General features: G+C 50.3%; 1 protein-coding gene and 1 pseudogene across 1 annotated transcript; both read left to right on the forward strand.

The window, feature by feature from the left end:
• Positions 1-269: 269 nt before the first annotated feature.
• Positions 270-1,075, forward strand: LOC102061242 (feather keratin Cos1-1/Cos1-3/Cos2-1-like; annotated as a pseudogene).
• A 6,155-nt stretch (positions 1,076-7,230) lies between these two features.
• On the forward strand, positions 7,231-8,051 carry LOC102061072 (feather keratin Cos1-1/Cos1-3/Cos2-1-like). The gene is given in 3 exon segments (XM_005497009.3): positions 7,231-7,266; positions 7,269-7,364; positions 7,725-8,051. Coding segments are annotated over 3 exon segments (459 nt in total).
• Positions 8,052-12,150: the final 4,099 nt, after the last annotated feature.

Genomic DNA, 12,150 nt, shown 5'->3' on the forward strand with positions numbered 1-12,150 from the left:
AGCTGAGGATTGCTGGAACTCAAACAGACCCACCAGAGTTATCCAGACTGTACTATCACTTGCCCAGCCTGGACCCATGCAGTACATAAACTGAGTCTTCGCCTGCACTGCTGCATTCCTGCCTTAGAAATCCTGAGGCCTTTAATCCCAGGGATCAGAAGAAACCTTCACTGGGGAACGGGCACGGAACAAACCTGGAAATGAAAAGGCAGCAGTGTAGGAAATGAAAGCACAGCCCATATCATTAGGTGTGCTGGTTTGCATTCAAGATGAGCTTGCTGGGAAATTGTTACCTCTGCAAAGGCTGCCCCTGCTCCTGCGGCAGAGAAGGGCAGGTATAAAAGGCAGCACAAATCTCTGCTCTCTCATCCACTTCTCTTGCTTCCTTCTGCTTGGAAACAAGGTGAGTCTGAAGCCCCTTCTCTTTCTCTGCCAAAGTGAGATCTCTGCTTGGTGGGTATCTCAAGTGATGCTGGCTTTCTCATATTTGGGGATTGGAGCATCTGGTCGTGAGAGAGGAAAGCGGGGAGGAGGCTGGCATGGGGAGAGGTTGGTGATGGTGGTGCCTTTTGCTTTATGGCCTGGCAGATAACTTCCTGAGCCAGGCTGCTCTTTGAAGGGCTCCTGACCCAGTCCCCAGCTTGTCCCACTCATAATAGCCTTGACTCTTTTGTGATGGGGTAACCAGGCTGCTCCTCACCCACCCACCCAACTTTGTGCTCTGTTTCTTCTCTGCTCTCTCTACCAGGTGCATTTCCAGCCTCAAGACATGTCCTGCAACACCCAGTGCCGTCCCTGCCAGCCCTGTGGCCCCACTCCACTGGCCAACAGCTGCAATGAGTGCTGTGTCAGGCAGTGCCAGGACTCCACCGTGGTCATTCAGCCGCCTGCTGTGGTGGTGACCCTGCCTGGGCCTATCCTCAGCTCCTTCCCCCAGAACACCGTGGTGGGATCCTCCACCTCTGCTGCTGTTGGCAACATCCTCAGCTCTGAGGGAGTGCCCATCAATTCCGGGGGCTTTGACATCTCCTCCATCACCAGGCGCTACGGTGGAAGGAGGGGCCTCCCCTGCTAATGGTGCTGGTCTTGGGAAATATCCCCAGGATCTCCAGGCATGGTGGTGGACAAAGGAAGAATCTTCAGGTCATTTCTTTCAGAGGAACTGACCATCTTTAGTTCCTCCTGAATATGCTGGAAAGAAGGGCCCAGCTCAGGCACTTCAAAAGCCCTATGTCTTTCCTGCATATCTCCTTGTTTCTATTTTCATTGTGTCCTTCTGCTCCCCTCGGCTGCAAGGATCCTCCACCAAGCCAGCCTGCACTCTACAGGCAAGGCAAATGGATGCCCTGCATGGACTTCACCATGGCCAAGAGGTGAAGTGTCCTGCTTGTCCCTCCAGAACCCTGCACTGAGGGCCTGTGCTTGTAAAAACCTTGACTCCTTCTTTAAACTCAATAAATATTTTTGCATCTCAGGCTGGTTCTCCAGGTTTTCCTTCACTCCCCATATGCCCTTGCAAGCTGCCTGGGTAAAATGGTGTTGATCCTGGCAGGGGAAAAGGTGACAATATGGTGAGATCCTTCATTCAGAAAAATGTGAAGTTGGGATACACTCAGAGGGAAGGGAAGAATTCTGGGGCAGGATGCAAAACATCCCCAGCTGAAAGGTGATCAGCCCGTTCCCTTCAGTGTCTTTGCCCAGATATACCCTCAACACCTCCTGCAAAAACCTCATGTAACAACTAGAATTTCATGGGAGGTCCTGGAAACAAACCAACCTGCAGGATCATGGGAATGCAGCACCTCTTGCTCTGGTCGGTGCTGTGCTGGGGTAGACAGAAAACGTTCCCAAAGGATGTCAGAAGTGTGGTTGTGTGGAATGGCCTCAGGCCTCATCTCCATCTTCACTCCACTGCCCAGTCTCAGACCATGGCCAGCACAAATGGGAAGCTGGGATCAGTTCCTCATTTCAGCCCTACCACCACACATAAGGCCCATGGGAGGGCCCAGGTTTTGGCAGGCATGCAGGCCTGGCACCACTCACAAGTCAGCTCTGGGATTAACAATCCTGGGCCTCACACTGGAGTCCCTGTGATCCCTCATGGGCCAGGGCAGTCCAAGGACAGTAATGGAAGCCCACAGACCCTTCACTGCTGGAGGGTACCTTGTCACTCCCAACCACAGATGGAGTAGCTCTGCTCAGGCTCAGGGCCTCACAGGCCCTGCTGTGTAAGGTCCTTCTCTGGATCAGTGCTGTTCCAGAAAAACTCTGTGCAAAGTCATTCTGGACACACTCAGCAGTATCTGTGAGCTGTTTGTGGAAGACAAGTTTTGTTCACAAATGTCCCCCTTGCTTAGTCTGATGCTCTTGAGCATTGTTTTGATCAAAAGCACATCAGAGGCCTCAATCAGGAAGGGCTGGATAAACAGAATCCATTAATCCATCCATCCATCCATCCATGATGGAGATGGTGTAAATTATCCTTTTCTCATCTGGGAGTCTGGAATGCAGACAGGTGTCCTTTTCTTTTAGAAAGTGAGGTTTTAAAGTCCTTTGATGGCATTTCCTCCTCTTGCCTGTTTGACCAACAGTCAGTCAGGAAGACAGAGGTATCAGAGCACTGAACACATCTCTCTTGGCAATCAGGTTGATGGGGGACTGTGTAAACCAAGTTCTGCAGGCTGCAGTTCTAATGAATCTACCCTGTGCATACCTGTTGGAAATCCTCACATTTTAGCCATCCCTTCACTGTTTATATACAGTGGGTAACAGGACTGAGGACAGCATGGCACAGAGTGCCCCCAGAGAAAGTTTGGCCTACTAATGTACAACATTCTTCAATCTTTCCATTATGTGGTCATGGCAGTAACCTCTGAGTTTCTGTGAAGAACATCTGGCTTCACTATTAATGTAGACATTTAGTTGGTTTTTTTTTTTTTTTCCTGTGATTCTCCAAAATTTCTTTTTTGACTCCTACCCTCAGATTAAGTGAGTGATGAAAAGGTTGGGACATCTCAGATGTCTACAGCTCCCTGAATGTAAGGAAGGAGATGATGAAGGCAAAGCTAAGCTCAAATAGCAGCTGAAGCATGAAGGGACCAACAGGAAAAGTTCCCTGAACACTTTCCTGCTGGAGATTTAGGGAAGAGTCTCTGCACTCCTCCATCTCTTTGGCCAATGCTTTTGTGATGCCCAGCCTCGTTTTTTCACCCACAAGACCTGCACTGCTGTCACTGGGTAAATTGCTAACATAGGGGTGATCCAGCTCCTTGCTCTGCCTGGCACCCTTGGAGTCTCCCACTCTCTCTCTCTGCTCCACAGGTAGACCCAGGGCACAAGCAGCACTCCTACCTGGGGACACTGTTACATCTGCACCACAGAGTGACTGCTGGGGCACCCCATCTGCCCAATAACCCTGTTCATTGGCTTCCCCTGTGCAACACACAGTGTTTGTCCTTCTATCCAGTGCACACCAATAACATTTACTGTGATTTTTTTAATTCAGTGTCTATTTGGGCCAAGATCTCAGCCTGACACAGCTCCAGGCTGATGATCTAGATCAATACATTTGACATTGGCTCAGGCATGAAGGAAGGTTGTGTCCCACACCTGGAAGCACCAACAATTCACTGGAAGCAGATCCATTTGGACACTGTCTGAACAAGGAGCGTAAATAGGATTCCTTATTCTTTCTCCAGGATAAACCAAGCCCCATCCTTTTGAACTGTCTAGCAGCTGTGTCCTGACCTGGTGAGGCAGGCAGAGAGGGGCTGCTCATCATGCTGAGGCAGTCCCAATCCTTTTACACTCAACTAAATTAAGGATCTAAATTGGTGGTCCTTGTTGGGGCTTGGCATCACTATCAGTGGAGTATGAGCTCTGAAGGATCAGGACAAGCAAAGTTCAGGAAATTGATTGATTACAGTGCCTCTTTTTGGACAGATTTCCAAGAGGTTGATGCCATTACCTTTCAGCTGCACTTGAGCTCCTGCAGCTTTGCAGAGCTCTTGCACAGAGCTGTGGAGAATGTCCCTGCCATGAGCAGCACAATCTATTCGTGAGGAGACACAAAAGGACATGAGTTCAAATACACCTGTCAAATATGCACCTGTGCTGCATTCACATTAGTCTGGTTGCACACAAGAGCACCAAAGACATGAACACATGTAGGAGGAACACACCCTGCTGTGAACTCTGCTGAGGACACCAGGAGACAGGCACAGCAGGGCTGGAACCTTGTGGGGAAGGGCAAGGCCCCAGGCAAGCTCCCAGCATTGTTTGTGTGCTCACAGACTGCTCAGAGAGTGGACAAGTCAAAACAAGCCAGAAGTTTTTCCTGAGGGCAGAGTTAAGTAGGATGGGATCAGAGCCTGCAGCCGAGTGCACACACATGGGGAGACAACAACAAAAAACCATCAGGGTGAGCTGAGGAAGGAGGGATAGGGATGGACATGGCCCATCCTCATGCACAGGAATCCTTGGGCATCCAGCAGCAGACTGGATTTTTAAAGAGGCAATACAAAGGACCCAGGGAATCACAGACTAGTACACCTCACCTCTATGCCTGGGGAGATCATGGAACAGATCCTCATGAAAGCAGCTGTAAGTCATACTCAGACAAGGAGGTGATCCAAAACAGACAGCAAGGCTGCTCTTAGGGCAAGTCATGTCTGAGCAATCTGGTGGCCTTCAAGGATGGAGTGACTGAAACACTCAGCAAGGGAAGACTGTGTCATCTTCCTAAACTTCTGTCAGGCCTTCAACACAGCCCACACAAAATCCTTATCTCCAAATTGGAGAGATTGGTGTAGTGGGTTGACCCTGGCTGGTTGCCAGGCACCCACCAAAGCCACTCTGTCACTCTCCTCTACAAGTGGACAGGGAAGAGAAAATATAACAATGGTTCATGACTTGAGATAAGAACCAGAAGAGACCTCTCACCAAATACTGTCACAGGCACAACTGACTCAACTAATGCATATTAATTGAATTTATTACCAATAAAAGCAGAGTGGGATAATGAGAAGTAAAATAAGTCTTATAAAAATAACCCAAAAACCTGAACATCTTCCTCCTACCTCCCCCTTCTTCTCAGCTTTATCTCCTCCTCCCCCTCAGCAGAGCAGGGAGACAGGAATGGGGGTCATGGTCAATTCATCACAGGTTTTTCCTGCTGCTGCTCAAGGAGAGGAGTGGGAGTCCTTTCCCTGCTCCAGGGTGCAGTCCCTTCCATGGGAAAAGTTCTCCATGAACTTCTCCAAAATGAGAAGGAGCCTAGAAACCATATCCCACAGGCTGTGGCTCCCCAAGAACTGCTACAATGTGGGGCACCCTTCCACGGGGTCAGTCCTTCAGGAATCCTCACAAAGTCATTCCAGCAAACCTGCTCCAGCATGGGTTCCTCTCTTCATAGTTCCCTGCCAGGACTCTGCTCCAGCACAGGGTTCCCTCAGGGCCATGGCCTCCTCTCAGGCATTCACCTGCTCTGATGTTGGCTCCTCCAGGGTCTGCAGGTGCATCTCTGCACTCCCATGCCCTCTGTGGGCTGCAGGAGCACAGCTGCCTCACCGTGGTCTTCACCATCTCAGCTCTGGAGCCTGGAGCAGCTCCTGCTCCTCCTTTTCCACTGGTGTCTGCAGAGCTGTTTCTCTCACATATTCTCACTCTGCTTTTCTCTAGCCCCAATTACACCCATGCAATATTTTTTTTTCCTTTTTTAATGTGTTATTCCTGTGGCATCACTTCCATTTCTGATGAGCCCAACGGTGGGTCTGTCTTGGAGCCAGCTGGCTTTGGCTCTGCTGGACACTGAGGAAGCTTCCAGCAAATTTCCACAGAAGCTACCCCTGTAGCCCTCCTGCCACCAAAACCAGGCCATGCAAACCCAAATACATGTGGATTTGAAGGGTGTACTATTGTGACTGTGAAAATGGCTGGATGGACAAAGCTTTAGTCTGTGGCTCTATGACCACATGGAGGTAGGGGAACAGGGACATGTCTCAAGGCTCTGTCTTGGGACTGGTGCTTTTTATTATCTTTTTCAATCACAGGGATATTAGATTTTGTGTCCCCTTGGCATGTTTGCAGATGACACAAAGCTGAGCTGACACTACAGAAGGAGATTTCCATCCAGGAGGAGATTTTCATCCAAGGAGACCTGCAGAAACTTGAGAAGTGGGCCCATGAGAACCTGATGAAGTCTAAGAAGTTCAAGTGCAGGGTGCAGCACCTGCATTAGGAAATCCCAGGCATGAGGACAGACTGGGAGATGAACCCATTGAGAGCAGACCTGTGAAGAAGGAATTGGGAGTTCTTGTGGATGAAAACCTGGACGTGAGCCAACAGTTGGCACTTGCAGTCCAGAAAGCCATCCTGGGCTGCATCACAAAAGACCTGACTGGCAGGGTGAGGGCAGTGATTCTCCTCATCTGCTCTGATCTTGTGAAGCCCCACATGGGTTCAGACATGGAATCTTCAGCATGAGAAAGACATAGACCTGTTAGAGCAGGTCCAAAGGAGGCCACAGAGATGCTCAGAGGGCTGGAGCAACTCTGCTCTGAAGACAGGCTGAGAGATTTGCGGCTGTTCTGCATGGAGAAGAGAAGGCTCTGAGGAGACCTCATTGAGGCCAGACAGTGTGTGAAGGGAGCTTACAAAAAGATGGATGCTGACTTTTTCCACAAGCAGATACTGATAGAAAAAAAGTGGAATGGTTTAAACTAAAAGAGGAAAGATGTAGATTTGATGTTAGGAACAAATTCCTCACTCAAAGGGTGGTGAGGCAATGGAACTTCACATGGAAGCTGAGGCTGCCACATCCCTGAAAGTGTTCAAGGCCAGCTTGGATGGGGCTTGGAACAATCTCATCTAGTGAGTGTCACTGCTTCTCTTTATGAACGAGTTCCATCCAGACCAAGCCATTCTGTGATTATATGATTCTATGATTCTATGAGTGCTGCAGTTTCTTCCTGAAAACAACACTTCAAACAACCCCAGAAGAGTGATCAGGATAGCATCACTTTCCTGGTCTGGGCCCATGCAGTACATAAACTGAGTCTTCTGCCTGCACTGCTGCATTCCTGCCTTAGAAATCCTGAGGCCTTTAATCCCAGGGATCAGAAGAAACCTTCACTGGGGAACGGGCACGGAACAAACCTGGAAATGAAAAGGCAGCAGTGTAGGAAATGAAAGCACAGCCCATATCATTAGGTGTGCTGGTTTGCATTCAAGATGAGCTTGCTGGGAAATTGTTACCTCTGCAAAGGCTGCCCCTGCTCCTGCGGCAGAGAAGGGCAGGTATAAAAGGCAGCACAAATCTCTGCTCTCTCATCCACTTCTCTTGCTTCCTTCTGCTTGGGAACAAGGTGAGTCTGAAGCCCCTTCTCTTTCTCTGCCAAAGTGAGATCTCTGCTTGGTGGGTATCTCAAGTGATGCTGGCTTTCTCATATTTGGGGATTGGAGCATCTGGTCATGAGAGAGGAAAGCAGGGAGGAGGCTGGCATGGAAAGAGGCTGGTGATGGTGGTGCCTTTTGCTTTATGGCCTGGCAGGTAACTTCCTGGTTACCTTCCAGATAACTGCCAGGTTGCTCTGTGTAGGGCTCCTGGCCCAGTCTCCAGCTTCCCATTTGTGATGGCCTTGGCTCTTTTATGATGGGGTAACCAGGCTGCTCCTCACCCACCCACCCAACTTTGTGCTCTGTTTCCTCTCTGTTCTCTTTGCCAGGTGCATTTCCAGCCTCAAGACATGTCCTGCAACACCCAGTGCCGTCCCTGCCAGCCCTGTGGCCCCACTCCACTGGCCAACAGCTGCAACGAGCCCTGTGTGAGGCAGTGCCAAAACTCCACTGTTGTCATTGAGCCGCCTGCTGTGGTGGTGACCCTGCCTGGGCCTATCCTCAGCTCCTTCCCCCAGAACACTGTGGTGGGATCCTCCACCTCTGCTGCTGTTGGCAACATCCTCAGCTCTGACGGAGTGCCCATCAGCTCTGGGGGCTTTGACATCTCCTCCATCACCAGGCGCTATGGTGGCAACAGATGTCGTCCCTGCTAAAGATGCTGAGAGAGCCCCAACGAGACATCCCGAGGAACTCAGAACACAGTGTTGGGCAGAGGATCTAGGTTTTGAGTGCTGTTTACACAATAGCTGACTGAACTTGCCTTTCTCTCCCTTTTCAATGTTTGCATTGGTTCCTATGTGCTTCTACGTTCCCCAAAGGCCAGCTTGATAGGGACCGTTTGGTTTCTCCCCTTTGTGGGACAAGTAGGCCAACATTATGCAGGAACTATTCCAGAGCCAGTGAGTGCAGACTCTCTGCTGCCCTTGGTGCTGCCTGCGTTGCTGACCTCCGCTTTCAGCGGCTTTGTTTCCTTCTTTCATTTCATTAAAGTTCTGCTGCATTCAAGTCTGGTGTCTGTGTGGTCCTTCCCTCAGTTGCACTTCTGAATGCCAAAGGAGAAAGGTGTTGCTCAGTCATGGAAGTGGGTGAGGGCATAAGGAGACCCTTCTCCATTCACAGAGCAATGGAATTTTGGGGCACCATGGAGGCACAGCTATTAAGGGTACAATCTCTTGGAGCTGAGGAAGACATCCCCTGGTTGCTCTGCTGTCAGACACCATCGAGCCTTTTCTTGCTGTATCTTTGCTCATAAATACCCAGAAAGCTGGGAGACCTTGTAGTAATAGCAGCCCCATGATTTCCTGAGGAAAGGTGCTCCTGTCAGTGCTCCTGTCTCCCTCTCATCTCCCTCTCCTCGTCATTGCTGGGTGACAGTGATATGCCCTATGGTGTTTGTTAAGTGGTTTGTTCTGTTGCTCTCCATGAGTTGGTTTGTCCCTGTGTTTTACCCTCCCTCAAAGCTGTCCCTCCTGCCATTCCCCACCCCTTGTTCCAGCTCTTTCCCTGCCTGTCAAGGCAACCCAGCCCCTTATTCCTGAACCTTCCCTGCCACTCTTACCTTGGGCCAATCCCAGACTGCGACACCCCTTTGGAATTACCCTAAACTTCGAAGCCCCATTGGCCCATGTCACTTACCCTCTTCTCCCACCTACCCTGATTGGTTCTGATCTGTTGATGTAATCCCCTCACTAGTCTCCTGACAGCTTTCTATTGGTTGTTTTTTTGTATGCACCCCCTGATTTGTAACTGTATAAAATCCAAGCCCTGTCACATTCAAGAGTTTTTTATTCCTGATCTCTTCACTAGGAATAAGCTCTTCTCTATTGGAACCTCAACACCAGAGAGCCTTCTCCTTTTCCTTTGCCCAACCCCTTCCATGGCTGTGACATTCTTCACTATAGAGCAAGCAGCTCCTCAGTTTCAGTTGCAGGTAAAATCCAAATCTCAGTTGTTTCCTCACTCCTGGAGTGGTGCCAGAATTTCTCCAGTGGTAGCCCAGGATCCAGTGGCTGCATCACTGGATTAGGTAAGGGAGTGGAGGAGAACGAAGAGATGAAGCTGTCAGCTGGACCCAGGAATTCTTGTTACCCTTCACAACTGTTGCCTGGTGTCTTCCTGATGGCCTTTAGCTGCAGAGTTGCCAGGGGAGACTTCATCTGCTCCAAGGAAAAGGAAGAAAAATCCACTGCAGGGAATCCCATTCTCTGTTTCCTCCACCTATTTTCCCTGAGTAGAAATCACTGCAAGATTTTCTAGAGAACAAAGGAGGACTTGGAGGCCCAGGCTTGGATGCAAAACAACTTTATTCAGTGTAAAGAAGAAAAGGAGGTAGCTCACAGAGAGCATCAGATGCAGCCACTAAGATGCAGTAGAGCTCCTGCATAGTGTGCATCTGCTTGCCCAAAAGAGGGAGGGAGGGTCATATGTCCCCATTAGACTGGCCTGAGGAGACACAGACAGCAAAGAAAAGAGGAAAAAATGGGAGGGGAACAATGGCTTCATATTGTAAAGACAATGTTCCAAATCCTTATCTCCTGCCTAGGTCTGTCTTCTGAGGTCTTGGAAGCTCTTGCCGAAGGAGGTTGCCAGCAGATTTAGCAGGGACGGCATCTGCTGCCACCATAGCAGTTGGTGATGCAGGAGAGGTCAAGGCCCCCAGAGCTGATGGGCACTCCCTGAGAGCTGAGGATGCTGCCAACAGCAGCAGAGCTGGAGGATCCCACAGCGGTGTTCTGTGGGAAGGAGCTGAGGATGGGCCCAGGCAGGGTCACCAGCACAGCAGGCGGCTGGATGGCCACGTGGGAGTCCTGGCACTGCCTGACACAGCACTCAGTGCAGCTGCTGCCCAGGGGGCAGGGGCCGCAGGACTGGCCGCAGGGGTTGCAGGGCTGGCAGCAGGACATGGCTTGAGGTCACAGGTGCACCTAGGATGGAAGGAAGGGAGAAGAACAAAGTGAGGACTCTTGAGAAACAGCACTGCACCCACGCATCCTGCAGCGAAGACACCTCCTGGCCCCCACTGCAGTGCCCAGCTCAAAGCCCAGGAGCCACCTCAGCCAAGTCCCAGCCTCTCTCTGTCTGCACAAGACCTTCCCTCCCCTGCCCTCTCCCAGCACAAGCAGCTCCCAGCCCTGCACTATGACAGCCCCTCTCAGCTGAGACCTCCAGCCAGGCAAGAACTGCTCTTGAAGCAGCAGAAGGAGGAGAAGAGGCTTTGCACTCACCTGATTCCTGAAGAGGAGGAGGAGGTGAGAGAAGTGGATGAGAGAGCAGAGACTTGGGCTGTCTTTTATAGCAGTTCTGAACTGCCTAGGGCGCAGAGGCACCTTAGTGGAAGCCATAATTTTCTGACCAAGTCATGTCAAATATGTGCCATTCCAGGTAATGGTATGAGCCGTGTCCTGGTTTCCTGCACTGCTGCCTTTTCATTTCCTGGCTTCTGCCACGTGCTTGCCTAGGTGAAGATCTCATTCTGTAAGTGCTGGGATGAGCATCTGAAGGATTTCTGAGGTAGAAGTCTTAGATCAAAGTCTGTTGGCATTCTTTGTGGGCAGGTGATGTTCACTTGGATACTTTCTGAGCGGTTTGGTTTTGTCTAAATTGTCAGGAAATGGTCACTGCTCTTGTGCTTATTGCCTGCACACCCAAGGACTGCCACGTGAGGGGACACGACAGAGCTTCCTCCCATCTGCTCTTTCTTAGCACTTGTTTTCTGTGTCTCTCCAGGCCAGTCTAAGTGGGGATATTTTGCCCTCTCCCCCTCTGCCCGGCAGGCAGATGGACACCACACAGGAGCTCCACTGCATTTTAGTGACTGCCCTGGTGGTCTCCTTTCCTTCCTTAGACTCATTAAAGTTGTTGTGCTCTCATGCCTTGGCTTCCAAGTTCTCCTTTGTTCTGTGGCAACTCTTCCAATCTGCTCCTGTGCAAAGTTAAAAAAGGCAGAGGGTGGGAGTCCCTGCAGTGGATTTTCCTCTGTCTTCTTCCCCTTGGAGCTAATGAAGACAACCTTGACTACTACGCAAACAGGGGCCACCGATGAAATCACAAGTTCAAAGGGTGGCAGCAGTGGGCATAGGATATAAAAATTCCTTTGCCTTCTGCCTTGAGTAATGCTCTAATCCATATAGTCCCGTGGATATCCATCATCTGCTGCATGCAGAAAAGGAACTCTTCAAGGCACTGCTGGGCTCAGAATAACTCAGGTAGAGAGTGTCCCATGAAGCCTGTGAGGTTCCACACATGCTCCTGCCCTCAGTTCAGGACAGAGATGTGATCTTCATCTTACTGGCCCCTGTGCACATCTTGCTATGTCTAGAAATGAAGGTTTCATCTGCTCCTGCCGAGATCCAAGCAGTGGTCTCAGCTGCCAGCACTCAAATAATCTCCAGTTCTTCTTCACTCAGTGTGTGACTCTCATGGACAGCCCCTCCACGTTGGTCTTTGTGCTGAAACTCTCAGTGCTCTTGGTAGATCCCATTTAATTACTAAAATACTGTGATAAGGTCCTCCCCAAGAGTCCTGTTCTCCAGAGAGAAAAGGCTACACTCCTTCAGTCTTTCCTCATAGCATAGCTTCTCCAAAGCTTTGCCTTTCTTTGACATTTACAATGGGGTGGGAGCAGCTGCTGGATCAGGATGTGCAGAGGCCACATCAGGGGTCTTGGATTAAGCAATGGCTTTCTTGGGTGCAGGTGGGCCAATCAGCAGAACCACCTGCGTGAAGATGGCCACAAACCCAATGTACATATGA

Source organism: Zonotrichia albicollis, chromosome 23 (assembly GCF_047830755.1).
Source record: "Zonotrichia albicollis isolate bZonAlb1 chromosome 23, bZonAlb1.hap1, whole genome shotgun sequence".
Classification (NCBI taxonomy): Eukaryota; Metazoa; Chordata; class Aves; order Passeriformes; family Passerellidae; genus Zonotrichia; species Zonotrichia albicollis.